Source organism: Alternaria arborescens, assembly GCF_004154835.1.
Source record: "Alternaria arborescens strain FERA 675 chromosome Unknown contig_39, whole genome shotgun sequence".
In the NCBI taxonomy this organism is placed as follows: domain Eukaryota; kingdom Fungi; phylum Ascomycota; class Dothideomycetes; order Pleosporales; family Pleosporaceae; genus Alternaria; species Alternaria arborescens.
The window spans coordinates 97,433-123,305 of record NW_021167894.1 but is presented as its reverse complement, the minus strand read 5'-3'; the positions used below and the strand labels follow the sequence as shown (position 1 = coordinate 123,305).

General features: G+C 54.0%; 9 protein-coding genes across 9 annotated transcripts; 5 read left to right on the top strand and 4 right to left on the bottom strand.

Annotated features, from left to right (window-relative positions):
* Positions 1–2,780: 2,780 nt before the first annotated feature.
* On the top strand, positions 2,781–7,038 carry AA0111_g10780 (Calcium-transporting ATPase 2; the record flags this gene model as incomplete). Its single annotated transcript, XM_028644571.1, has 2 exons — positions 2,781–3,329; positions 3,379–7,038. 2 exons carry the CDS (start codon positions 2,781–2,783, stop codon positions 7,036–7,038), a joined length of 4,209 nt encoding a protein of 1,402 aa, XP_028501637.1.
* Positions 7,039–7,426: 388 nt separating this feature from the next.
* AA0111_g10779 (hypothetical protein) lies at positions 7,427–8,310 on the bottom strand (the record flags this gene model as incomplete). Its single annotated transcript, XM_028644569.1, has 2 exons — positions 7,427–8,007; positions 8,055–8,310. The coding sequence occupies 2 exons, from the start codon at positions 8,308–8,310 to the stop codon at positions 7,427–7,429; spliced, it is 837 nt and encodes a 278-aa protein (XP_028501658.1).
* Positions 8,311–9,009: 699 nt separating this feature from the next.
* On the top strand, positions 9,010–14,755 carry AA0111_g10778 (Vacuolar membrane-associated protein; the record flags this gene model as incomplete). Its single annotated transcript, XM_028644568.1, has 2 exons — positions 9,010–9,405; positions 9,452–14,755. 2 exons carry the CDS (start codon positions 9,010–9,012, stop codon positions 14,753–14,755), a joined length of 5,700 nt encoding a protein of 1,899 aa, XP_028501657.1.
* A 310-nt stretch (positions 14,756–15,065) lies between these two features.
* On the top strand, positions 15,066–17,532 carry AA0111_g10777 (S-adenosyl-L-methionine-dependent tRNA 4-demethylwyosine synthase; the record flags this gene model as incomplete). Its single annotated transcript, XM_028644567.1, has 3 exons — positions 15,066–15,102; positions 15,150–15,597; positions 15,654–17,532. The coding sequence occupies 3 exons, from the start codon at positions 15,066–15,068 to the stop codon at positions 17,530–17,532; spliced, it is 2,364 nt and encodes a 787-aa protein (XP_028501661.1).
* A 113-nt stretch (positions 17,533–17,645) lies between these two features.
* AA0111_g10776 (hypothetical protein) lies at positions 17,646–18,812 on the bottom strand (the record flags this gene model as incomplete). The annotated part of the gene is made up of 1 exon (XM_028644566.1): positions 17,646–18,812. One exon carries the CDS (start codon positions 18,810–18,812, stop codon positions 17,646–17,648), a length of 1,167 nt encoding a protein of 388 aa, XP_028501622.1.
* Positions 18,813–19,229: 417 nt separating this feature from the next.
* AA0111_g10775 (hypothetical protein) lies at positions 19,230–19,626 on the top strand (the record flags this gene model as incomplete). Its single annotated transcript, XM_028644565.1, has 2 exons — positions 19,230–19,331; positions 19,417–19,626. The coding sequence occupies 2 exons, from the start codon at positions 19,230–19,232 to the stop codon at positions 19,624–19,626; spliced, it is 312 nt and encodes a 103-aa protein (XP_028501660.1).
* A 538-nt stretch (positions 19,627–20,164) lies between these two features.
* Positions 20,165–21,108, bottom strand: AA0111_g10774 (GTP-binding protein; the record flags this gene model as incomplete). The annotated part of the gene is made up of 3 exons (XM_028644564.1): positions 20,165–20,530; positions 20,579–20,782; positions 20,836–21,108. 3 exons carry the CDS (start codon positions 21,106–21,108, stop codon positions 20,165–20,167), a joined length of 843 nt encoding a protein of 280 aa, XP_028501659.1.
* Positions 21,109–21,450: 342 nt separating this feature from the next.
* On the top strand, positions 21,451–23,237 carry AA0111_g10773 (hypothetical protein; the record flags this gene model as incomplete). Its single annotated transcript, XM_028644563.1, has 3 exons — positions 21,451–21,755; positions 21,805–23,114; positions 23,161–23,237. 3 exons carry the CDS (start codon positions 21,451–21,453, stop codon positions 23,235–23,237), a joined length of 1,692 nt encoding a protein of 563 aa, XP_028501665.1.
* A 135-nt stretch (positions 23,238–23,372) lies between these two features.
* AA0111_g10772 (hypothetical protein) lies at positions 23,373–25,573 on the bottom strand (the record flags this gene model as incomplete). Its single annotated transcript, XM_028644562.1, has 3 exons — positions 23,373–24,204; positions 24,263–24,825; positions 24,869–25,573. The coding sequence occupies 3 exons, from the start codon at positions 25,571–25,573 to the stop codon at positions 23,373–23,375; spliced, it is 2,100 nt and encodes a 699-aa protein (XP_028501664.1).
* Positions 25,574–25,873: the final 300 nt, after the last annotated feature.

Sequence of the window (25,873 nt, the reverse complement as noted above, 5' to 3'; positions counted from 1 at the left end):
ACATCATCAGCTTGATGTCAAGATAGCACAACGTATGTCCGCATTTTACCAGTCTGCTTACGTACATCTTGAAACTTACCAGAAAAATCAACACATCACTCGGTCGCCACATCCCAATCTTGTCTGGACGAACACACGTCTGAATCAGAGTAAAAATCATTCTGTCGCAAACATGAGGCCACAGTTTCCTTACGACCGCTCACTTGCACAGCCTCCTAGTCGTGACGGGTACATGCGGTAGGCTCCGGGTAGGTGTAATGTTGAGAAAATTCGTGGTGGCGATCAATCTCTAGACTACGCCTTCTCGTTCCAAAGTGTGCAATCCGAAGGCGACACAAGAGGCTGTGTACTCTAGCTCAGACGCAGGGCTAACTAGTCTGGGCTAGGCTTCATGATGAATGGTTCGCATAGGAACGACGGACTCCGGAACGTCTACGCGAGACCAACAGTCTTGACGTTGCTTGGTTCTTCTAAGGGCTTATGCGTACCCTCGAATCCCACTATCTCGCTACTCTTTCTTGCGTAGATGCTGTGTAGAGAGTACCTAGGTAATAAAACATCATATACGCTCCTTTACTGTCTGGAGCAAACCAAGAGATTCAACCAAGGTAGCACCCATGCAAGCATGTACAGATTCTACCAATAAATAGTAACTCAACCGATGCATACAATTAGCAAATATACCATCGCCCGTAAACGTCGGCGAGCATCGCAAGGGCGCTCCTCGGTCTAAAAAGGAAGATGAGCGCCTTGACCTGTCCTCTCCCAAAGCTCTCCAAAATCATGCATGTCATCTCATGACAAAATAGGGTTGTGCATGCTCTCCCCAACTATGCGAAGCTATTCCGAGGCCTTTCGGACAGCAACCTTGCTGACATGCAGTGATGGCTCAGCAGACGGTCGTCAGGCGTCTACTAAGCGCTGCTGTCTCCACGGGCGAATCAACGAGCAAGCAAAACCAAACGCTTTCCTTAAATATCACCTTTTCTCTACTCATACCATGACGTAAATAGAGCAACGGAGACACGTCCAAGTAAAGTACGGAGCGCGGCTGGTCTATTGGCTCATCAACGTAAAATACCGCAGATGCTTAAGGGTGAGTTGCTTTCGGAACAACTTGGACACCACAACCTTTTCGGACCGACAGCACACGCTGTGCGTCGTGGGGTAGGCTGCCAAGGTCGCAGAAGCGGTCATCTAAAGCATGTCAGGATCTTGTATGCAGCAAGCCTCTTACTACTGTAGCTCAAGGTCAGAAGCTTATGTTGAGGTGAAGCGATTGCTCTTCTCATCGCGATGCAAATACAGATGCTCGAATGTGCTACTGCATGACGCTCTCGCGCACATGGTTCAAGGGTACCAGGTCCATGGAACGCTGAACTCGGGGGATTGTAACGGTCAACGCGCCTGGTGATCCAAGTTGACGATAAGGGTAATCACAGCGCCAATGACGCAAACAAACTTATCAAGACTGGGCGGGTGATGGGCACGGAACAGCCAAGCTTCTGGAGCTCTTGGCCGCTCGGAAATTGACGCATCCCTTTATCCATACATATCTTGGATCTTCAGGTACGAGGGCGGCGAGATGGACGAGAGCCAACAAAGCCGAGGGCAGGTGGAGCTGGTGATGGGTCGGGGCTGAGCAGGCGGTAAAATAATTTCACATGGCCGCCACTGGAAAAATAAAGCGTCTTGTTGATGCGCCATTGCGATTAGTCGGATGGACGGCCAAGAAGACAGGAGTAGCTATAGGCGAGAGCGGGCTTTCTAGCATTTGCGTCGATGAATCACTTGTGATATAGCGCTCAGACACGGTGCGGTAGGCGTGCCTTGGCCGTGACCTACTGGCCATACGGAAGACAACCCGTTTGGGTTGTGCGAGGTTGACGATGGTCGTGCCAGGCTGTTGCTGTGCGAATGGCCACATGGCGCATCACCGCTCGAGACAGCGTGCAGGAGATGCAGACTGGACTTGGCCAGGACAGTTGTTAACCGGTTAATCGTGGGGTGAAACGGAGGCTGGCACTCGAGGGGTTAGGTTAGAGGCCGTCCCGCTTGAGTCCCGCACCCATGCTGCTTGCGAAATAGCGCTCGACGCAAACGGCTTAGCGTTCGAGGTTGGCATCGGGGCAGTGCAAGTCTTGGGTATTTCGCAAAGGCACAACAAGGTCCATGGCCTTGGCTGGGGGTCTTGTTTGCCTTGTGCTCTTTGGAAAGCCAGCATCTGAGATTGCCAGCCATTTTCCTTAAGCAAACAGCGTGATTGTCGCGTCGTCTCGCCACCTGTTAGTCTCTACGAGCACCCAGGGACACGAGCTGCTGCCATAGCCACACTCGACCGTGAACGAGTATGCGCAGCCAGAACACTGCCACTCTCTAGTCCATAGCATCCAGCTCTTCGAACCATTCCTTCGCTCAATCGCCCTTGCCGCAGACGCAGACGCAGCGTGCCCAGGTAAGCCCACATCGCTCTTGCCGGCTGCGACTACAACAAAGTGCTAAGACGACGACGTAGGTACCGACTCCTTCCCAGGTACTCGCCTCCGCTCTTTACAACGCGACGACCAAGGCTGCAGTGCCGCTCTCTCGCCTCTACCACCACAGACGTCCTCTATAACCTGCATGTACTCTCTGCACGAGGTCTTGCTCATAATCTAGCACACTCACCGGAAGTGCACACCACCTGACATTGCTACGCTTACGGCCACCACCCACCTGCCTGCTGCACAGCCCACCCTCAGCCTTCCACCGCTGCCTGGAAGGGGCGCCAGTTTACCGCAATGGCGAACACCGATGCGAGCAATGCTTCATCAAGGCCACGGGCACCGACCATCACCATCGACACATCTGCCACCAACGACCATACCATGGGCGACTCGGTCCCCCTAGGAGCCATTCAAGATAACAACAGACCTGCACCATACTCTAATACCGACAATGTCTCGCCTACACACTCGGGGCAGCAGTCGCAAGAACTGCGTAATGCGCACTCGTTCGATAGCAAGGAGAGCAGACCCACGAGCCCGCATAACATCAGCTCACCGGTCACGGCATGGAACAGCAACGCCGGTTTGCTCAACGTCCCTGGTGCCCGGTCCCGAGGCAACTCGGTTGATTCGGCGACCGACAATGGTGAATCCAATAGCTCGGGCACATATGTACCATCATCACAGGGCGATACGCTAAAGGGAGATTTGGGACCGACTGAAATTATGAATGACAAAGATGCTTTGAAACCCGATCCGGGCACTGAGGCTGACTTTGAAGTCGAGAACAACAAGTTCGCCTTTTCGCCTGGACAGCTGGCGAAGCTCTACAACCCCAAGAGTGTAAGAACTACGCTTGGACCGCATTCATGTATATCCTAACAACATCTAGTTATCCGCTTTCCATGCTCTCGGTGGCCTTGATGGATTAGAAAAAGGTCTTCGGTCCGACCGCAGAGCCGGTTTGAGCATCGACGAGCAGCAACTGGACGGTGTCGTGACGTTCGACGAGGCTACTACTCCGAGCAGGACAGAGTCTCCGCAAAAGTCGTCTCCAAATGGAGTTGCACACACCGACAGCGCCCCAGCCAGCTCCAAGGAGAATGCCTTTGCTGACAGGAAGCGCATTTTTAGTGACAACCGTCTGCCAGTGAGGAAACCGAAGAACATCTTCCAGCTAGCCTGGATGGCCTACAACGACAAGGTTCTGATCTTGCTTACGTGCGCTGCTGTTATTTCGCTGGCCCTAGGACTGTACCAAACTTTTGGCGTAGAGCACGAGCCGGGCGAGCCTGCGGTCGAGTGGATCGAAGGTGTCGCCATTATTGTCGCCATTGTCATTGTGGTTGTTGTGGGTGCGGCGAACGACTGGCAAAAGGAACGGCAATTCGTCAAGCTCAACAAAAAGAAGGAAGACAGAACTATCAAGGTGGTTCGCTCAGGCACGACCCGCGAAATCTCAGTCTACGACATCTTTGTTGGAGACGTCGTCAATCTGGAACCTGGTGACATGATCCCCGTGGATGGTATTCTCATCCAAGGCCACGGCATCAAGTGCGACGAGTCTTCGGCTACTGGAGAGTCTGACCTGCTCAAGAAAATGTCTGGCGAGGAGGCCTTCAAGGCCATCGAGAGGCACGACAATCTCAAGAAGGTCGACCCGTTCATTCTGTCTGGCGCCAAGGTCTCGGAAGGTGTTGGTTCTTTCATGGTTACCGCTACTGGTGTGCATTCCAGCTACGGAAAGACGATGATGTCTCTGCGCGAGGACAGCGAAGTTACTCCGCTCCAGAACAAGCTGAACGTTCTTGCGACGTACATCGCCAAGCTCGGTGGTGCAGCTGCCCTGTTGCTCTTTGTTGTGCTCTTCATCGAGTTCCTCGTCCGTCTGAAGGGCAGCCCCGATACCCCTGCCGAAAAGGGTCAGAACTTCCTCAACATTCTCATTGTCGCCATCACAGTCATTGTCGTTGCCGTACCCGAGGGTCTGCCGCTTGCCGTCACTCTTGCATTGGCGTTTGCCACGACACGCATGTTGAAAGACAACAACCTGGTCCGTCTGCTACGGTCTTGCGAAACCATGGGAAACGCAACCACCATTTGCTCCGACAAGACAGGTACATTGACACAGAACAAAATGACGGTTGTCGCTGGCTCTCTAGGCACTGCTCTTCGCTTCGGGGACCACAAGCTCAAAGCGGCAGCACCACCACTTGATGATGGCAGCAAGGGCAAAGATGTGGCAGAGTCGCCTGTAGAGAACCCCAACGATGTTTCGGCACCCGAATTTGTTGCGACATTGAACCGCGATGTCAAGGACGTTCTACTGCAATCAATCATCCAGAACACGACCGCTTTCGAGGGTGAGGCTGGAGGCCCTGATCCCTTCATCGGCTCCAAGACTGAAACCGCGTTACTCGGATTCGCACGCGACTTCCTCGGCATGGGCAATGTTGCCCAGGAGCGGTCCAACGCCAACATTGTCCAGGTTATTCCTTTCGACTCGGCCATCAAGTGCTCGGGAGCTGTTGCAAAACTCAACGATGGTCGCTACCGCATGTATGTCAAGGGCGCTTCCGAGATCTTGCTTGGAATGTGCGATAAGATCGTCACAGACGCCAACAAGGAGCTCGTCGAAACATCCATGACAGGCGACAACCGTGAGACGCTCGAGCAAGTCATCACTACCTATGCGTCTCGGTCTCTGCGAACCATTGGCCTGATCTACCGTGATTTCGAGAGCTGGCCACCTGCTGAGTCTTCGAAGAACGAGGATGACCCGAGCCAAGCTGTCTTCAAGGACGTATCCAAGAAGATGACTTTCCTGGCCGTTGTCGGTATTCAGGATCCTCTGCGAGAGAGTGTCCGTGAAGCTGTCAAAGACTGTCAGCATGCCGGCGTCTACGTCCGCATGGTCACTGGTGACAACGTCCTTACCGCCAAAGCCATCGCCGAAGACTGTGGAATTCTTGTACCTGGAGGTGTCGTCATGGAGGGCCCTACCTTCCGCAAGCTCTCAAAGCGAGACATGGACGCTGTCATCCCCAAGCTGTGTGTTCTCGCTCGCTCTAGTCCGGAAGACAAGCGTAGGCTTGTCAAGCGCCTCAAAGAGCTTGGCGAGACTGTTGCAGTCACTGGTGACGGAACCAACGATGCGCCAGCACTAAAGACAGCCGACGTCGGTTTCTCCATGGGTATTGCTGGTACAGAAGTCGCAAAGGAGGCATCCGCCATTATTCTCATGGACGACAACTTCGCTTCCATCGTCAAGGCACTACTCTGGGGACGCGCGGTAAACGACGCTGTCAAGAAGTTCCTGCAGTTCCAGATTACTGTCAACATCACCGCCGTCCTGCTTACCTTTGTCTCTGCCGTATCTAGCGACGACCAAACCTCTGTGCTAACTGCTGTTCAACTGCTCTGGGTCAACCTCATCATGGACACCTTCGCCGCATTGGCCCTCGCAACCGATCCCCCAACACGCAGCCTTCTTGACCGGAAGCCTGACCCGAAGTCTGCTCCTCTTATCACACTGAGGATGTGGAAGATGATCATCGGTCAAGCAATTTACCAGCTGGTCGTTACCTTTATCCTCTACTTTGCCGGCGAGTCTATTCTCAGCTACCACAGCGACCATGAGAGGGAGCAACTGCCAGCCTTGGTCTTCAACACCTTCGTCTGGATGCAAATCTTCAACGCACTGAACAACCGCAGGCTCGATAACCGGTTCAATGTTTTCGAGGGCATCACCCACAACTGGTTCTTCATCGTCATCTTGGCTATCATGATTGGTGGTCAGACGATGATCATCTTCGTTGGTGGTGTCGCCTTCAAGGTGACCAGACTCAACGGTGCTCAGTGGGGTTACTCGATAGTCCTGGGTTTCCTCTCTCTGCCCGTCGGTGTCATTGTTCGCTTGATTCCCGATGAGCTCGTCCGGAAGTGTGTCCCCGACTTCTTCAGGCGCAAACAAACTCCCGAGCTTACCATCTCCGATGACGAATATCAATGGAACCAGGGACTGTTGGAGATTCGCGACGAGCTTGCTTTCCTCCGCAAAGTACGTGGTGGGCGTCTCAGTGCCATGAAGTTCAAGGTGCAACATCCCAAGGAGATCTTCACAAAGTCTCGCTCCAGCCATTCTCTGCCTGGCACTCCAAACGACGGCCCACAGGACGACGGTTCTCAAGCACCTCCCACACCTAACAGCCGCCGTCGTACTAGGTCCCGCTCAAACTCTGCGTTCGGTCCGGCTACTGTCATGGCTGGTATCGTCGCTGGCAGTGTCGCTGGTTGGTCGCCAATCGACCGCGGTCATGGCGACAACGACTCCATCAAGTTCAGCCGCGACGCGACAAAGCAAGACCTCGAGGCACAGGACGGCATCGAAGTGCATCCAGACACCAAGTCGACTGATCCTATTCTAGCGCCCGACTCAAGCGAGTACCGCGGCCCTCCTAGCCAGAACATGGACACCACACCGGAGTTTGTCGTAGGACCATTCTCAGGCCATTCTGGAGACCACTCCAAATCGACAGGACCTGGAACATAAGGTCCTCTTTTCCTTCGACCTAGATCCTTACACATTTTTATGCGACTTTCCTAGTGTTTATAACTGTAATGCATGTTCTGCGGCGTTAGGAGTTGGTGCCTCGAGGAGCTACATTGTACATACCCCTTGCTCTCTCGATTGATACTCCTCACGTTGGGCGGCAACTGCCTCGCTCGTTGTATTACTGAGACCCCTTTTCTATTACTGCATTATGGTGTAGAGAAATCAGCTCCCGTAGCTAAATCGTTCTTCACTTCTTGAGCGTGGCACTCTTCCGCGTGCATCCAACATCTGGTAGTCAGACAGCAATAAGAAGAAACAAGAAACTCTGTTCCCCTTTGCTGTTAAACATCTGGCTCATGCCCAATTTGAATTAAAGTGATCACCCTCATAACTTCTCAACCCTCTCCTTCATCTCCCCGAGGTCTTCGCCCTCAACAGCGTCCTGACTCTCCTTGACATACTTTGCTACTGCCTCCTTAATCCCTTCATCCCCATCGATAACATCAACCCAGCCCCTTACCCCTTCAGCTTCCAAGACACCGACCACGCTCTCCGCAACCGTCGCACGGCTCGTCTTGCCACCCGCTCCAATCTTTCCCATCTTCACCTTGCCCGCCGGTTCCTCTGTCAGCGTACCAGGCCTCAAGCTGATTCCACAGAAGCGCTCATTAGCGGGAACACCGTCTTTTTCCTCCTTTGCTACTCGATCCTGAGAAAGAACAGTGAGGACCTCGTCAGCTGCAACCTTGGCTTTGAAGTAGTTCGGCAAGATCTCCGTGTTGACCTTTTGTGCCGCCTTCCAGTCCTCGTCGTTCCACCAGGGCGCGCGGCCACGACGAGAAGAGAGATAAGATACGGTCAAGAATTTCTTGACAGAAGGTGTGTGGATGCTGGCTTTTGTGAATGCAATAGCTGCGTCGCGGTCGACTGCAAACGTCATCTCCGCGCCGCCCTTGCCACCGGCTCCTGATTGTTGTGAGTATACATGTATTCTTGTCGAGTGCTATGCTTACCAGCGCTCCAGACAACCCAATCAGGCTTGACCTGCTCCAAGATGCTCTTCGCATCCCCTTCGTTCTTGACATCAGCCACACTACTGACCAGCACGTTCAACTTTCCGGGCTGTCCCTGTCCCAGCTTCTCGATCGCAGATTGTTGAGAAGCAGTGCGTATCATACTGGTCACGTTCCATGATTTGGCCAAAAGGAGTGGTGTGAGTAGTTGGGCAACTTTGCCGTGGCCGCCAATGAGGAGGATGTGGTGAGCCATTATCGCGGGTTCTAAGAGGAAGGAACAGAAGTATCAGTATCAAGTGTAGGTGATGGTAAACGATTTGTTCATAGAAGGTTGATGTTACTGTTGGGGCCGGTTAAGCGTACTCATTCGATTTCTAAGATGACGTCGTGAGCGTCGACGCTTCCGAGTATGGGCCGACGGAGCTCCACGCGCACTGCATGATCCTACCTCTCACGCACTCTTTCCAAGGATGAATCTGGGCGCTCCTTGCAAGTTCCGATCGACGCATGCCATGATACGGTAACGTAGAAATGCAATACGCAATCCAAGAACCTAGAGGTGAAAATCGCTGAGATGCAAAACTATAATCAACACGCTGTATGCGACCATAATGATACCCGGATTATCTAAGCACCAAGTAGCTGTGCGTGCAGTTCGATACCAAGTGAGCTACTGACGTTAGGTCGTGTTGTGTGACTTTGGGTGCGCTGTTGCAATCGATTAGCTACATCCTAGCGCCTTGGCAATTCAGCACCTCAAGGTCCCTGCAGTCGTTACGCGACGCGATCATCAGATCACGCTCCATCGCGCTGACGGCCTATGAACGTTGAGTAGACGCACCGGAGATCTTTTGTTGTTTGTGCAGAGCAGAACATGGAGCGACTGTTGTGCTGTACACGCGCCTGAGCGACCTGAAAATGTCCCTGACTGCACCTCGCAGCGGCAACCAACATGTCGAAATCCGCTTCAATCCCACAGTCGGCTCGGGTCCAGAAGGTCTGTACTCTCTGGACTCATGACGACAACTTTTCAAGAGATGAAATCGTTTTCAATGGAGAGAAATTCCCAGAACTGCCCACTAGTGCCGGCGCGCTCCTCCAGATCGTGGCGATACATACGGACAATGCCGTTCGAGACTTTTACACAGAATCCAAAGTCGATACCTTGCACAACGATGCAAATGGGGATAGTCATTCAAAGAGACATCGACGGGACTCGATAACGATAACCATTGATGAAAATGGCTCGACTATCCCGGAGGGTCGCCATGTTGACGCGGACAAGGCCTATGTCTTTGTTCCTAAAGCGCTTCCCGCAACCATGGAGTCCAAGTATCCAAATCTGCAAGTAAGTTATAGTCGGACTGCCAATCCGCATAGCTGACCTCAACAAGGTCTCGATATCTGAGAGGATTGCCAAGGTATTCGGGTTCCGCAACAGGATGCAGGTCGTAGTGACTGAGGCTGATGAGGATGCGCACGAGGCTCATCATGTGGAGATCGTTTTTCGGGACGAGTATCTCGCACGCGCAGACATGTGGCGTATGGCGATCGCCGAACTCAGCAAGCGGACGGTCTATCGAGGCCAAAGGCTACTGTTCATGGGTACCATCAAGGCCACGATCAAACACATTTACATCAACGGCCAGTCGGTTCATTCTGGCTACTTCTCGCCCAAGTCGAAGCCTATATTCCGCAGCGAATCAGCACGATACACACTTTTCATCCAGATGTCCAGAGAAATGTGGGATTTCGATACTGAAGGTGCCGGCGAGATCATGTTCAACAAGGTCGTAAGCGGATTTCTTCCAGACCTGTTCAAGAGATGGCTGCGAATAAATGCACGACATTTGGTCACCATCATCCTCTTTACAAGAATGCAATACGATGGAGAGCTCCTGGCCGATCGCCCGGAGGGGACCACGAGCAACACGTACGCCGATTCGCATTCGGGCACCTTCAGAGACTACTACAGAGTTGTCGTGAGCGACATGGCCAGCGGCGATTGGATCAACATTCTCTATCAGCTAAAGAAGGAGTTTAGGATGTTTCTTCGGGAGGTGTCTCTGGTCCGTAAGCCGGTGAAGCACGTCAACGAGGAAACGGGATCTGAAGACCCAGCCGCTGATGTCGTCGTAGCTGGCCGACCTTCTTCCGCAAGCCAAGGCAACATCCTAGAAGCCATCAATCTGGCAGCGGCTCAATTTGCCAAAGACTACATCGATCGCGATCTCGTCCGCACGGGCATCTCCGTCATCGTTGTTACTCCGGGCACTGGCGTCTTTGAGGTTGACTACAACATGCTCAAGCTGACCACGGATACCCTGATTGGGTCAGGTATCGGAATTGATCTAGTGTGTCTCTCGCCGATGCCTCTTCACTCCGTGCCCCTGTTCAAATACCAAACGCCTCGTTCGGTGTCCGACTTGAAAGCCGAGCACGACAGGGAACAGCATGCTTCTCCGAGGATGCCGCGGACAGAAGAGGACAAAACTCCCCGTCAGAGTCAACCAGACTTTGGCTCCATGTCACGCGCTTCCACCGTACGACACATACCGATGGACGTGTCCACCGACTCATCGGACGGATGGAGGTTCGCAATGCCGTACTGGGTCGATGTGTCGTTCTGGTCTGGAACGTCTGAGGAGATTCTAGAACTCACAAAACCACGAAAGGCTGACAAGATTGTAAAGAAGTCTCGCAAGAAAGGTCGCATCTTCTCTCTACGGTGCCGATTGTACGAGCTGCAGATGATGGGTGTCATGGAGAATGAGGTGGGTGATATAGCGATTCCCTACCTGGAAGAGGACCCAATGTACCCACACCACCTGCGCGAGTTGTTCGAACCGAATGGAGAAGGCCCGCAGATCGCACCAGCAACCAAGCCTTCCGCAGCTGCGGCAGGCTCGTATTCTTCGCGGGGCGACAAAGAATATAACGAGGATCAGCTGGACGAAACAAGGGCTGCCCAAAAGGCCTGGATGGAGGCATACGACGGCGGAGTCTTTTCTCCTCTCGTAGAGAGACACTCTGCATTAGACCAACTCCAAGCTCGTAAGCGAAGGCTGAGCGATGAAATCACCAGCGGATCACCAGACCTGTCACGAAGTCTGCGTCTATCTTCTTCTTTCCGTAGTACTGGTCCGTCATTCGGGAAGACAGCTCGACCTCCACCAGACACGAACTTTCCGCAGCTGATGCGCGAGGGATCGAAAGACGTCGAAAGCCAATCTCCGCGAGGCAGCACCTACCGTATGCCAAACCTCAAAAGCGAGGGCATGCCGCGAGCCGATGTTTTGCGGCGGCAGAACAATTTGACTAGAGATAATGCTAGCGCCGGACGCCCTACGGTACATAAAAGAGGTGGTTCTGGAGACTCCCAAGATCATCGCCAAACGGTAAACTCTACCCAGAGACATCCACCAGCTCCGGCTACAAGCCGCGGGTCATCCCCCAGGCGAACTGGGCTCTCACCGACTAGTGCCGGAACGCCAGCACCAGCTAAGCAGGACCTGAAGAGCAGACCTTCCAATTGGTTTCTTAGGCAGATGAGCTTTGGTGGAAAGGCTGCGCCGGCAAAACCAACTCTTGGCGATGCCACGATCGATATCAGTCAGGGGAAAGTGAAACCTGCAATGCTGACTGTTGAGAAGAATCAAAAAGGAGCCATTGCGGAACGGCTGGCGAGCACTCGCCATACTTCTACAGGGAAGCCGTCGCAGCCGATTGCGATAAAACCTGCATCGCGCGCAGGGCCTACGTCAGCCGAATCTCTTGCGTCTGACCGTGCAAGCCGCTCGGTTGAGACTGTGAGGGTAGCGCGATCCGACCGAACCAATGTGCCTTCGCAGCCCGGCTCAGTCGTGAGAGACCCTGGGTCAACATTTTTACTTGCGGGAGCGCGAGGTGCAGGTGAGCACGGTGGACCGAAACCAGACCTCTCTTCTAGTGGAGGTGGTAGAGAAGCTCCCCGGACTCTGTCTCCAACAAGCGCGATCGCACCTTGGGCAGTCCTGGTCAACCCGTGTAACCCGAAGAAAAACATGATTAGCTCCAAGAACCAGTACCGGCGCTGGCATCACGTCTTCCCTAGGACATTGAGGACGGGCACGGTAAAGTGGAGGTCGTTGTGTTCACCCGCTGCAGTACCACTGACCCATGAGTGGTTCCCTTCTGTTGACCAGATAGCATCAGAGTACAACGAAAGTCCATATAAAATTACGCAGAATGAGGACGACGATATTCTGGAAGCACCAAAGAGCCGAGAGTCTCTTATCAAAGAGCTAATTGCCTTTCGCCTCTCCCACGGGTTCCAAATCATCGTTGGTTCTTCCGTAGCGGAGTTTTCAGGCCGGCAAGAGAAGACTCTCGCTAGCATTCTTGATTCCGAGTACATGTCTAGTGATGGAGACACTGTTTTCATGAGCGTTGGAAACAGCATCCACCAGCTGGTGTGTGTAGCTGGGGGAGAGGTAGAGGTAAGGAGATACAACCGGAAGCCCACCACAGCACTGGAGTCGTCTGCTGGCATTGATACGCCTTTCTCATACAAGCCTTTTATCCGCACTGCGTTCGAAGATACATACGACCCTCGAGAAGTTGTGTTACGTCCACCACGGAGAGAATACAACTGGAACATCATCGACACTTTCTTGGCTGGATACCATGACGAGTTCTCGGAGATACTGCGCTTCTGGAGGGCTCGCTTTGTCCTAATTCCCGTGGATATACCAGCCATGCATCGGAGACCGTTGCCTATGCAGGACTCGCCTGAGGAGATCCGGCTCGAGGGAATTCGCAAGCTTACTCAACTGTGGCAGAAGTTCCGCTATATCCCTCCAGAAGAGCGCTACTTCCAGCCAGCGTCCATTTTGAAACAAAAGGACTCGAATCCGCTTGCAATTGAGTACCACACACGCGATCCCTCGGCAGTCGTTGCGGCCGGCCCAGATCACTCCCTGCTCAACGACACCGACAGCGAGTTCCAGACGTCCATCTTCTCCGATGCGGAAAAATACCACACGTCTAGTATAGACATCAAGAAGCTCGCGGAAGACTTGCAAGGCGAAAAGGGAATTCAGATGCTTGACCGTCGATGGCATCTCAAGTTGCACTACAATTGTTTTCTTGGCTTTGACCTCACTAACTGGCTGCTCTCAAACTTCAAAGACATCGAAACGCGGGACGAGGCGGTAGACTTTGGCAACGAGCTGATGAAGAAAGGCCTCTTCCAGCACGTGCAGGGACGACATCATTTCCGCGATGGCAACTTTTTCTTCCAGATCGCGGCAGAGCACAGGGCTCCACGGGTCGAATCTCGAACTGGGTGGTTTGGTATGCGCAAGACGGACAAGTCTGTTCCTTCCACGCCGCTGGCGGAGGTGCCTCGCACATCGCCTCTTTTATCAAAGCATAGCAAGTCACGCCCGGACACTGCCGATTCTTCGTCCAACAGCTCCGGTTCACTCGAAGAAGGGGAGAAAACACCAACACGCGGCGAACCACATAAGCGGAAAGTCGTCATGTCACGCGTTATGCGCTATGATGTAGACCCCAGAAAGCGTTCGTACCGGCCTGAGATCATTTCACTGCACTACGATCGATTACATAACCCTGACAACTGCTATCACATCCGTATCGACTGGATGAATGTTACCGCAAAACTCATCGAAGATGCCATCGTTACCTGGGCCACGAGCGTAGAGAAGTATGGCTTGAAACTGGTCGAGGTGCCCATCGCGGAGGTGGCGGACATTGTCGATAACCATCCGTTCCGTTCGCCCTATGTAGTCAAGCTTGCACTGCAGCCTCCCCAGGCTCAGCCTGAGACGATGTGGGACTCGACGAGCTTCTCTCCACAGTACCCGAAAACCGACAAGTTTGCGTATCACAAGCTCCTGCTTCGAAGGCTCAACTTTGTGTTGGACATGGAAGCTGCGAGTGCTTTTCCACCCGACGTCGAAGTTACGTATTCCTGGGGCACGCCTGATTACAAGTATACACAGTTCATCCACAAGAGCGGAGGCCTGCTTGCCCAGATATCCGACGACGGAAACCTCCTTCTGCTGGCAAATAGGCTCGCACACAACCGTGCCAAAGACCACAGCAGGATCCGGCCTGTGGATCCCTACGAGCACAAGAAAGCCACCACAGACGGTAGTCAAAGCAGCCGTTTACCATCGACACCCGCAGTAGAGCGTGGCAACCCGCACCGCAGTCCCTTTGCGAGTCCGCTGGCACGACCGGTCCAAGATTCCAGTCTCCTCCATACTGCGCTCACATTCTACGACCCAAGATCAGCAGCGACCACTCCAGCCGCTGCATCTAGTGTTCCTCTCACCCCTGAACAGGTCAAAGATGAGGTTGAAGCTTTCTGCTCCAACACCTCGCTGCTGTCTGCATTCTATGCCGAAGCTTTCCGCCATGCTCCATCTCCGTCTCCACGGATTTTACCAATAGGGGAAGACAAGATTCCAAGCTTGGGACTGCCGCCAGCGATCAGTATCAGGGACGCTAGCCCAGCAACCGGAGGCTGGACACTGAGTAGCACATTTGGGGGACCTGGCGGGATAGCTGGCCGTAGACAGGGCAGTGAGGGGAGCATGTATAGCATGGGGAAAAGGGGCAGTGTGGTCGAGGGCATGGAGAGAGCACCGCGGCGACAGAATAGTCAGGGGAGTGCTGGAACCGGAACGTAGGCACACGAATGATGAATGTATAGTAGTGTGGGCGTAGCATTTCCCGCCCTTGGCTATCTCATTATTGACATAGGCGTTAATGGCACTGAGCATGTTTATTGCAAAAAGGGTGCAGAGATGGTGTCTCGTGGTTCGCCCTTGGTTCATGGTCGATGCATGCGCGGCTTGGCATGTGAAGTGTGGGGTACGGCTTAGGAAATGGCTCCTCGCTACTGGCATGCACTCGAACCCCACCAACGGACCCCACGCGAGTGGCTTGCCAAAAGTTCGTACCCAAACACGACACCGGCGCAACGTCGAGAGCAGCGCAATGGCACTACTCGAGCTGCTGGAACAATTGCCAGCTGGTCAGTTAACCACCTCATCACAATCTATGTTGCTGACGTCGCCGCAGAGCTGCTCTTCATCTGGCACCAACACCGACTCCCCATCTTGCTGGCTGCACTGGTAGTAGCGACGGTTGTGCGTCTTGCAATTTATTCGCGCGACCGGAGAGAGAAGCTCTCTTTGTCACCAGCTCCCTCGTCGCCAGTGCCGGTAGAGGAGAAACCCACCGTCCAGCTCAAACCCGAATGGCTGCCCGAATACACCACGCTCAACTCGTCGGAGCTTAACGTCGACAACCATGCCGAGGACGATACGATGGCGGTGGCTGCAGCCGCAAAAGTGAAGAAGGGGCCCAAGATGGTCAAGGGCAGGAAGACCCCGAAGAAGCTTGTTGCGCCTGCGACGTTCAACCACCAAACGGATAGGATACAGCCATTGGTCTTCTTCCAGTCGCTATCTGGTACGACGGAGCGCTACGCTAAGCAGTTCGCGGGAGTTCTCACCGAGTGGACGAGGTAGGTTTGATGCGCAAATAGTTGCGAAGCATGCGCTGACTGTTCCATCTCGACAGAGGCTGCGATCAATCCAAGTCCTTCTTGGAGCCCCAGACACTCGACATATCGTACATCGAGCACGACGACTACTTCATCAGCCCGCCCAAGGGCGACGCGAACGTCAAATACTTCTACATTATCCTCGTTCCGACGTACAACATCGACACCGTTTTGGACGTCTTTGTAGAGAGCCTGCAGGAGACACACAATGATTTCAGGATCGATACGGCGCCTCTGAGCGGTCTGGTGGGGTACACTGTGTTTGGTTTTGGCGATAGGGAGGGGTGGCCGACCGAGGAAGAGGGTTTCTGCAGTCAGTCGAGGGAAGTGGACAAGTGGATGGCCCGGCTGACGGGCAGGAAAAGAGCATACCCGCTTGGCATGGCGGACGTCAAGAGTGAGGCCGAGCAAAGGTTGCAGGACTGGAGGGTAGGCGTCCAGGACGCGCTTGTAGAGATCGCCGAAGGACGAGGACTTGGTGAAGGCGTGCCGGGCAGTGGAGACCCTATCGAGAGCGACGAAGAAGACGTGGCGGAGGAAAACGGTCAGAGCACGCGAGTAGATGACGTTGAAGACCTGGGCTCTATGGTAAACTCTTCCGCCGGACCAATACCCGTCGACTTTACAACCTATAAGAAATCCCCAGCCAAGTCTCAATCCGTCCAGGCCCCCAAGGAGATGGTGCCTACCACCTCCCCTACCTACGCTGCTCTCACGAAACAAGGCTACAGCATCATCGGCTCTCATTCAGGCGTCAAGATCTGCCGATGGACTAAATCCGCTCTGCGAGGCCGAGGCTCTTGCTACAAGTACTCCTTCTACGGCATTGCCTCTCACCTGTGCATGGAAGCCACTCCCTCTCTCTCCTGCTCGAACAAGTGCGTCTTCTGCTGGCGGCACGGCACAAACCCCGTCGGCACGACATGGCGCTGGATAACCGATGCTCCAGACATGATTTTCGACGGCATCACCACAGCACATTACAAGAAGATCAAGATGATGAAGGGCGTTCCCGGAGTGCGAGCCGAGCGTTTCAGCGAAGCCATGCGCATTCGTCACTGTGCCCTGAGTCTGGTCGGCGAGCCCATCTTCTACCCGCACATCAACGAGCTCCTCGGGATCATGCACAGCAACCGGATCTCCACGTTCCTTGTCTGTAACGCCCAGCACCCAGCTCAGCTAGCGTCTTTGATCCCAGTGACACAGCTCTACGTCTCCATAGACGCATCCAACAAGGACAGTCTCCGCAAGATTGATCGGCCCCTGCATCGAGACTTCTGGGAGCGTTTCTGTGCTTGCTTGGATATCCTCCGCAACCGTCGTTTTGAGCAACGCACCGTCTTCCGCCTCACGCTGGTCAAAGGCTTCAACATGGCTGAGGAAGTGCGCGGCTACGCTGATCTCGTTGAGCGCGCTCTGCCTGGCTTCGTCGAGGTCAAGGGCGTTACATACTGCGGGACCTCCGCAGCTGGCTCTGCAGGCCTTACCATGGAGAACGTCCCCTTCTACGAAGAAGTAGCCGAGTTTGTGACTGAACTTGAGAAAGAGCTAAACAGCCGTGGACTTACCTATGGTATCGGCGCCGAGCACGCACACTCCTGCTGCATCCTGCTAGCCGACCGCACAAGATTCAAGAGAAACGACAGATGGGCTACTAGAATCGACTTTGAGCGCTTCTTCGATCTCTACGAAGGCAAGGTGGAGGGGACAAGAGTGGAGGATGGGAAAGTGGTGGGCTGGAGACCGGAAGACTACGTCGGCGAGGAGACGCCGGAGTGGGCGCTCTGGGGAAACGGCGGATTCGATCCTAGGGACGCAAGAGTGTACAGGAAGGGCAAAGGCCCAAAGGTTAGCGAGGAGGGAGGGAAAGTCACCGCGGCTGCTTTGGAGTTTTAAACACGACAAAACAAAGTATCGAGAGTAATCGAGGTTGAACAAAGTTCATCATTGTTCTATGTATGCATTGTATTCGTCAAGTCATAATTCCCATGAATAGTGGTGACCAGCACTTATATAGCCGCCCACTCAACAGAGAACGCCCTCACGGACTCGTCCTCTTGCGAGTCTACGTCGGGGTTCTCGCCACCAATCATGTACGCCTTCTTCGTTCCTGTGCCGAGACGTCCTCCGCCCACCACGTCGAGCAGGTCGAACTTCTGATCCCAGCCTAAGCCTGTAGCAGCAAAGTGGCTGTGGTATCGAAGTGGGTCGCCCGGGTACACGTTGTAGTGGCACCCAAAGCGCAGCCCAGGCATGTGGTAGTAGCCCTTGGAGTGCAGATAGCGGAACAACGGATAGCTGTCTGGCACAGCCGGCGGAGGGACAGCAGGGTCTTTTGCGGGCGTGGAGAGGGGTGGGTATGAAGTTGTCGGTGTGACATAGTGTTTCTGGGCGGCGACGCCTTTCGGCGCACTACCCTGGACGGGGACGGCTGGTTCAGGAGCAGGCGAAGGGGGCGCAGCGTCGAACAGCGAGACCTCGGCGGCAGAGGAGTCAATCTTGGGGGCCTTGACTTGCACCCAGGAGTCTGAGAAACTAGAGCCTTTCATGATGAAGCCTAAACCAGAGCTACCAAGATCCGAGCTATCAGTGACTGAGCTGGCAGGACTGGAGATGACCTTGGCTGCCTTTACTGGCGCCGCCGAGTCGGAGAAGCTTGAACCCTTCATGATGAAACCCAGCCCGGAGCTCGCGACACTGGAGTCGTCTGCTTGGAGCGTCTCGTCCGACGTCGTGCTCGCCGTAACGCTACCCCTCTCGATTTCCTCCCTCTTCAGGCCCTTCTCCTTCAACGCCCTCTCCTTCCGCCTCTCCGCCAGCTCGGTCTGTTCCTTGGTGACGTCCTCCCCTCGCTTGTCCATCTCCTCCATGTACCTCAGCCTGTCCTCTCGGCTCATCTCCGCAAAAGCCTTCTGATGTGCCTGCGCATCATCCACGATATACGCAGCGCCTTTATCGACGAGTACCCGAGCCTCTTCCGGCATGAGTTCAAGTGGTACGCCCAGAAAAACGTTCTGTTGGCTGAGGTTCGGTATCGTGCCGACCAGGAGACCGCAGATGTTGTGCGTGCGACGGCAGTGCGCAATAACGTCCACATCAAAGAGGAGGTAACGGCCAGCCACGAGGGATATGGGGAATGGTTCTTTAACTGGTTTGGGAGCCGGAGCTGCCGCCATGGTATGGATCTAAGCAGAGGCTGCGTTAGCTCCTTGCCAAACGAGTAGAAGAGCGGTGAACGTGATCAAGAGATGGATGTCATAGTGTGATATACAAAGCTCAGCAGTCCTTTTGACAAGGCTATGAGGATTGACAGATTTTCGTTTGTTTTAATCATGTAAAGGAATAGTAATAGAAGGAATTGATGCTTACCTACATGGCGAATGTCGTCGCGAGAACGAGTATAGGGAACAAGAGACGAAGAGCTCCAGGTTGAGCTTTTGAAAGGCTTTTTAGTTTTGGACCCACTATTATCCGCTTGGACCTATAAGCGTGGCTCTCTCGTGATTCGTTGAGGAGATCGCTTACTAAGAACCCTGAACGGCGCTGCATCTGTAAACAAGATCCGCCGAGCATCAACACCAAAGAATACAAAGATGGGACCGCCATACTTCGCGTCGACCAACGGCCAGGATGCCGCGCCGCCAAAGACGTACTACGAGCAACAGCGCGAAATGCTCGTCACTGAGATTGCCCAAGTACGTGCCACAGAGCCCATCACGGAGCGCATTGCAGTCTCTCAATTTAATTCCCCAAACCATGTGCATCCTAACAAAGTGCCAGAGTCTGGAAGTTGTCCTGCAAAACATCAACAAGTTGAACCGTTCGCTCGAGGAGGTCACGTCGGTCGGGAACGAATTCGCGCCCGTCGAGTCGCTCTGGAGCCACTTTGAGAACGTCATGGCCAAAGATCCGGGTGAGCAACAGGAGGGTGCGCAAGAAGGTGCGACGGAACACGAGGGCGAGACAGAGGTGCCTCAGGACCGGAAATGAGCGTTTGCAAGGAGACACCTTGTTAGCTTATTAGTTCGTGGACAACGCGCCCGGAGGTGCACGGCCAGCCGTCGAACAGGCCATGACGATAAATTGAATGATGTAATGATACCCCAGAACGAGTCATTGGCACAGATCACGATCGTCTAGAAACAGGATCTGGTAGTGGTGTTGCACGTCGAGAACAAGAGAAGCAGAAACGGGGGCACGAGACAGGTTCCAGAAATATACCTCATTTATTGCCATGCAAAGGCAAAGTCGGCGCCAACTCCGGCCATGCGTACATACAGAATACCGAATACAGATACAGGGAAGAAAATGCTGCTACGTGGACCTTTGAATCGCTGTGTCCATTCTCGTGTCAAAACAAAACCCAAACGCCAGCCGACCATGTACATGAGAAGACTTCCCTATGATTAAAGAGGAAGCGAACATGTGCGGACAGTGATGGAGGTGAGCCGTATGTGGTCATTAAACATCTTGATCGTGTCGTCCAGCGTCGTGAATCTCGATATGCTCTCCTCTCGACAGACACAGGCTATAGCACTTTGCAGCCGCTGCGCTTCTTCTTCTTGCCGCCCCCAGCGGGGAACGCTGATGTGTTCCCTCTTGACGAGGTGGCTGTGCCTACGCGGCGCTCTTCTTGCTCCTTGTGCTCCTCGCCCACGGCCATCGTGACGGCCATGTCGAAGATTTCCTCGACACCGTCTTGCTCTTTACTGCTGCACTCCATGTACGCAGCGCCCATCTTCCTTGCGACCGCACGTCCCTGCTCGGTGGTGACAGGCGTCAAGCCTTGTGTCTTGAGGAGCTCGATGCAGTTCTTCTTGTTGCGCAGGTCAGACTTGAGTCCCAAGAGCATAAGAGGCGTTGTTGGGCAGAAGTGGAGGACCTCTGGGTACCACTGGGTATTGTTAGCTGATGCACGATGAACTAGTTGGCGGCGTCTTACCTTATCCATGACGTTTTCTAGTGAGTTGGGGCAGTCAATGGCGAAGCACACGAAGATGACATCGGTCTCGGGGTAGGAGAGCGGTCGCAACCTGTCGTATTCCTCTTGGCCGGCGGTATCCCACAGAGCAAGCTCAACCATCTTGCCTGTCGGGGGATGGGGCGTGTGAGTGATGTAGTTCTCGAAGACGGTTGGTACATATTTCTACGTCGCATTAGCATTGACTTGACATGACATGTACTTGCTCGGGCGCGTACCTCTGGGAAGTTGCCGGAGCTGTAGCTGATCAACAGACATGTCTTGCCGCATCCACCGTCGCCGACAACAACGAGCTTCTTGGAGTAGGCCGGGGGCTCGGTGATGGCGGTGTCGCGCGTATTGGTGGTTCCATATGAGCTGACGGTGCCGTTGCTGTTGCGCTCGCTCGGTGTGCGGGCGTGGCTGCGGACTGGTGTGATTGACGAAACGGGCGCCTTTGTGCTCTGCTTGCGCCGGAGGTAGTCGTAGTTCTGGGAAGGTGCGGTGGCCATGGTGAGTGGATGCGGCAGTCTGCTCGGGGTCAAGTTTCAGACAGAGGATATGAATACGGAGAAGGAAGATGGTGTTGGAGTTGGTGTGGGGAGCGAGTGGTCGGGGCTTAAGAGAGTCGGATGTTGACTGTTAGAGTGCTCGGTCGCATATGGCAACCACGCTATGTCACCAGCGGCTCGCTAAGCTAGCGCCCAATTGCAGGGTGCCTGTCCATGTCTATCGATTGATGCCATGGCATGCTGTAATCTACCCACGGCCTCGTCTTACATCCAGACTCCCTCTGCCCGCGCTGGACATGCACGTTCGATTGACTCGCCCACCCCCTTTCTGCGACCGCTGCCATGAGTCCGCGACATGATGCGCCCGCCGACGCCGCCGCCGCGACCACGGAGCCCAAATTGGACGCCGGCAACAAGGGCCCCGACCACTACGCCCAGCGACTGCCCCGGTGGCGCAATGCCCTGCGGAACCGCCTCATACCCATTGTGCGCTGGGAAACACCATGGCTTGCCCTGATGCAGGACAAGATGCGCTCGCCCGCACTCGACTCGTACTTTGCCTATACCGCCAACCTCGGCACCCACACCTTCTTCATGGTCTTCCTGCCCATCCAGTTCTGGTGCGGCTACACTAGCATTGGTCGAGCGTATGTCGGGCGCTGTCATTCACTATCGTGCGACGTCTGACGTACACAGGACTGTCTTCATGCTTGCAGCCGGTGTGTACTGGACTGGCTTCCTCAAGGACATGCTCTGTCTGCCCAGGCCCCTGTCGCCGCCCCTCGCCCGCATCTCCATGTCTGGCTCCGCTGCCCTCGAGTACGGCTTCCCCTCGTCCCACTCTGCCAATGCCGTGTCCGTCGCCTTCTACGCCATATACACGTTGCGCCAGTCGGCCGACCGCGACACCTCCAACTGGAACATGGGTCTGCAGGCCCTCTTCTACTTCTATGCGCTTTCCATCATCGCGGGGCGCTTGTATTGCGGCATGCACGGTTTTCTAGATGTCCTGGTCGGGAGCATCATGGGTGCCTTGATTACGGCTTTCCAGCTTGTATGTGGGGACTGGATGGACTCGTTCGTCTTTAGTGGAAGTTATATGGACATTTTCATTGCAACTTTGGTCGTGTGCGTTCTGGTCCGCATCCACCCGGAGCCCGCCGACGACTGTCCATGCTACGACGACAGCGTGTCCTTCTCTGGCGTTGTTATTGGCATCAATCTCGGTGCATGGCACTATGCGCAGACTGGCTACGCAGTAAAAGACGCATATCCGTCGTCCGTTCCATTCGACCTGGAAGAGATGGGTCTGCTGAAAGCGACCATTCGCATCCTACTTGGTGTTGTGGTGATCTTTGTCTGGAGAGCGACTATGAAGCCTGCGTTGTTTACCATACTGCCGCCCATCTTTCGCATTCTGGAGCAAGCTCGCTGGAATATGCCCCGCGCCTTCTTCCTGAACGCCTCCAAGTACAAGTCTATCAAGCCTTTCGCTGACGACGACAACGTCATCCCACCTGCGTCAGAGTTGCCGCACATGCTCAAGAACCTCGCTCACCCACGCAAGAGATCTGTATCTGTCGGACCACAATCTGCCGCTGATGCTTACGAAACACTTGCCTACCGAAACCGAAGGCGACGGGAAAGCGTCAATTCGCTGGATGGTGCCGTACCCGAAGACTCGGCCTGGGTTCCCAGTCCAGCTGTTCTCGACACGCCCAGTATCGAAAAGGGGGAGCCGTTGCTTGGTGCCGGTCTCCTGCCCACACCCATGGCATCACGTGTGCATTCGTATGAGCAGATGATGGGCACAGGAGAAGTGCAGACGAGGGAGAAGAACATAATAACCCCCCCAGAGAGCGATACAGACGTTGCCGGCGACGTCTACAAGCTCACACAGAGCCCGACTGAAGAGGAGAATGAGAAGCGAGAGATCTTCATGAAGCTTACGACGCCACGAGTGCGCTATGATGTTGAGGTGGTCACGAAGCTGATTGTGTACACTGGTATGTATCGCGCATCGATAATCTCAGCAATGACTGACCATGGCAGGTATCGCATATATAGCCGTTGCAGCTAACCCGATGTTGTTCGAGTTCTTGGGTCTGGGCATGGGCGATAAGTCGTAGTTCGCTTGTCACGTTTCCTTGCTGTGCATTTGTCGACAGTTTGCTGGTCTTGACGGCCCGTCTAATGAAATACTGATGTGAATCAAAACGACCTTTCTGTCTCGAAACTTGGTTCAAATTACGAGCTTCATACTCTTAACCGTACGTGCCACCCTTGACAATCTCCTTTGTCTCGCCCATGGTGCCAAAACAGCAATGCTCGACTTTTCCCAAGGGCCCCTCCCTGGGATCATCCTCAAGTAGCACGCCAAAGCGTAGTTTCGTCCGTGTCAGCTCTTTAGGAAATGGATCTCCGCCCAGACACGCACCCACGCTCAAGTGATCCAGGGTAGGGTTGCGGGTTGTGGCCATGATACGGGAAAAGAGCACGTCAGACGCTACTCCATTCTCATAAAGTGACCATGCGCCGACGAGTATAAAGGCAAAAGTGATTGCAATGACGATTGCGTACCCAATCCAGAGGGAGCGCCTGTAGTACACATACACCATCATGGTACGTGATTTCACGCAAGGTACCTCCTGGTCCTGTGCGACGACCAGTTTCGGCTCATTGAGCAGGGTGATGAGTATATCTTCGAAGAAGTCTTGTATCTCTGTCTTCAGGTCCACCAGCGGATACGATGTGCTGCTGTTGGCCAGTCGCGTTTCAGACAGATCCGAGTAGGTGACCAGGAATTTTTGCTGCTCGATCTTGCCACGAAGGAAGCGACGCAAAAGCGAGCCCATGGTGTGATACGAGGCCGTCAACTTGTACTTCTCTACATCTTGGGGTTTAACGGGATCTTCGCCAACGACAGGACGCAGAAACACTCGCTCTCGACGCGTTGCAGACTGTCTGGGGTTGAATGTCATGTCGAACGTGTAATTGGTGTACTGCATGACGCATTTGAATATTCTAGGCTCGTGAACGTTTCCCCATTTGGCTCTATACGAGCTGTCATCTAGATAGGGTGTCGACGTATTGACGCTACATGTGGGCGTTCAAAGTTAGTATATCTCGATGCAGTTTGTACAGGGACACGTACGCATATCCGATCCAAAGAACAGGTTCGCTTTCAATGACACCCAAAGACGTCCCATTGACTCCCGGCTCTTGGTGCCCGTAATCGCCTTGGTCAACGTCCGCAGAATACACAAGGCTCCCATTCGGTGCAAGATCAGCAAAGGTGAAAGGCGCGTCTGATCCATCGGTGTCGTCAACGTCGTCGCACTTGTACCCGGGTGCAACGAATCCAATCGTATACGTGCAGTTCCAACCGGATCCACAAAACACTGAAGATGCATTTTCCCGGGGCTGTGGCTTCTGCATGTACACACTACTAAAGGCCAAGCGGCGTGCATTCTTCGACGGCTGATCATAGTAGTCGAAATAGCCCTCGTCTCTAAGATCCCGCTTCTCTTCTGCAGCTGGCTGGGTGGTATTGTAGAAGTTTAAGCTTTTCAGCGAATATTTACTCATGTCCCGAAAGTCGTATGTAGATTCCTGGGCGAAGTTCAGGGTAGCCACAGAGCACGTAGCATTGTCATTGAAAGTTCTGAGCTCAGATGTGAGTGAAGCCGGAGACAGCACGGATGCAAGCGGTAGTAACTATGCCGTCAGTACAGACATATCGTAAGACTTGTAGACTTACCCAAGTACAGGCGGCCATCAGTGTGGCAAGCTTGCCGTTTCTGATCATCTCCCAGTTTAGGAAGAATTGCGTTGGGTCTTCTGTTGCAGAGAATAGGCCATCAATGCCGTTAATCGTCATCGCCTTTCGCCGAAACGTGTACCATATCCGCTGACGGTTACACATGATGACAGTCCCAACAAGCGTGCTTTTTACGAAGAATGCCAAGGCCGTGCCGTACCTGACCATCTTCAATTGCTCGATGGCCGGCTGCCCGTCAAGGTGCATATAGAACGAGTGGTGGCCCACTGCTGCCGCAAACCCAGCCAGGAACAACACTACAATGAGTGCTGGGGTAGTCCAATATATGTGCCATTGCGCCAATTCCCCAGAACGGCGGTCGACCAGAGCTTGTGTGTCTGCGTCCCAAGCCTTCTTGTGATAGAGAGAGTTTAGGGGGTGTGTTGACTCCCTCGTCGAGCGTGCGGAGAGACCAGGGCTTGTGTATCCTTCACGAACAGGCTCATATCGACTCTCCTCATGTGACAGGCCAAAGTATGCTCCCGGCTGCAGCCCTTCTCTTGTGTGACTGTCCTGCGGCGGCTGAGATAGATAGGCGAGCTCGATAGGATCGGATTCTGAGCGGAATGGGTCGTAAGGTTCGGGACGCGAATCTGGGGAAACGTCTCGGGAAGAGTACGCCGACTGAGGTCCTCGAGAGGTCATCGTAACTGCAATTCTGGAGATCTGAGAAACTGCGGCACAGTCATGGGAACAATACCACAATGCTAGCGTTCGGCGGAGGGGTTACACATGCGACACAGCGAGTGTACGCAACATCTCAACAAAAGGACGACTGCGGGAAAGTCTCATGAGCGCACATGCTCTCGCATTCACATTCCTCGAGAGATTGGAGTAGAAGGGAGACGGTGCTGGAGCTTATCCGAATGGCTTCGACATGGCCCCGCTAGATATGGTCCATTCCGGGGAACTGCGCTTTCGTGGCGCGACGGACTGGCTATTGGT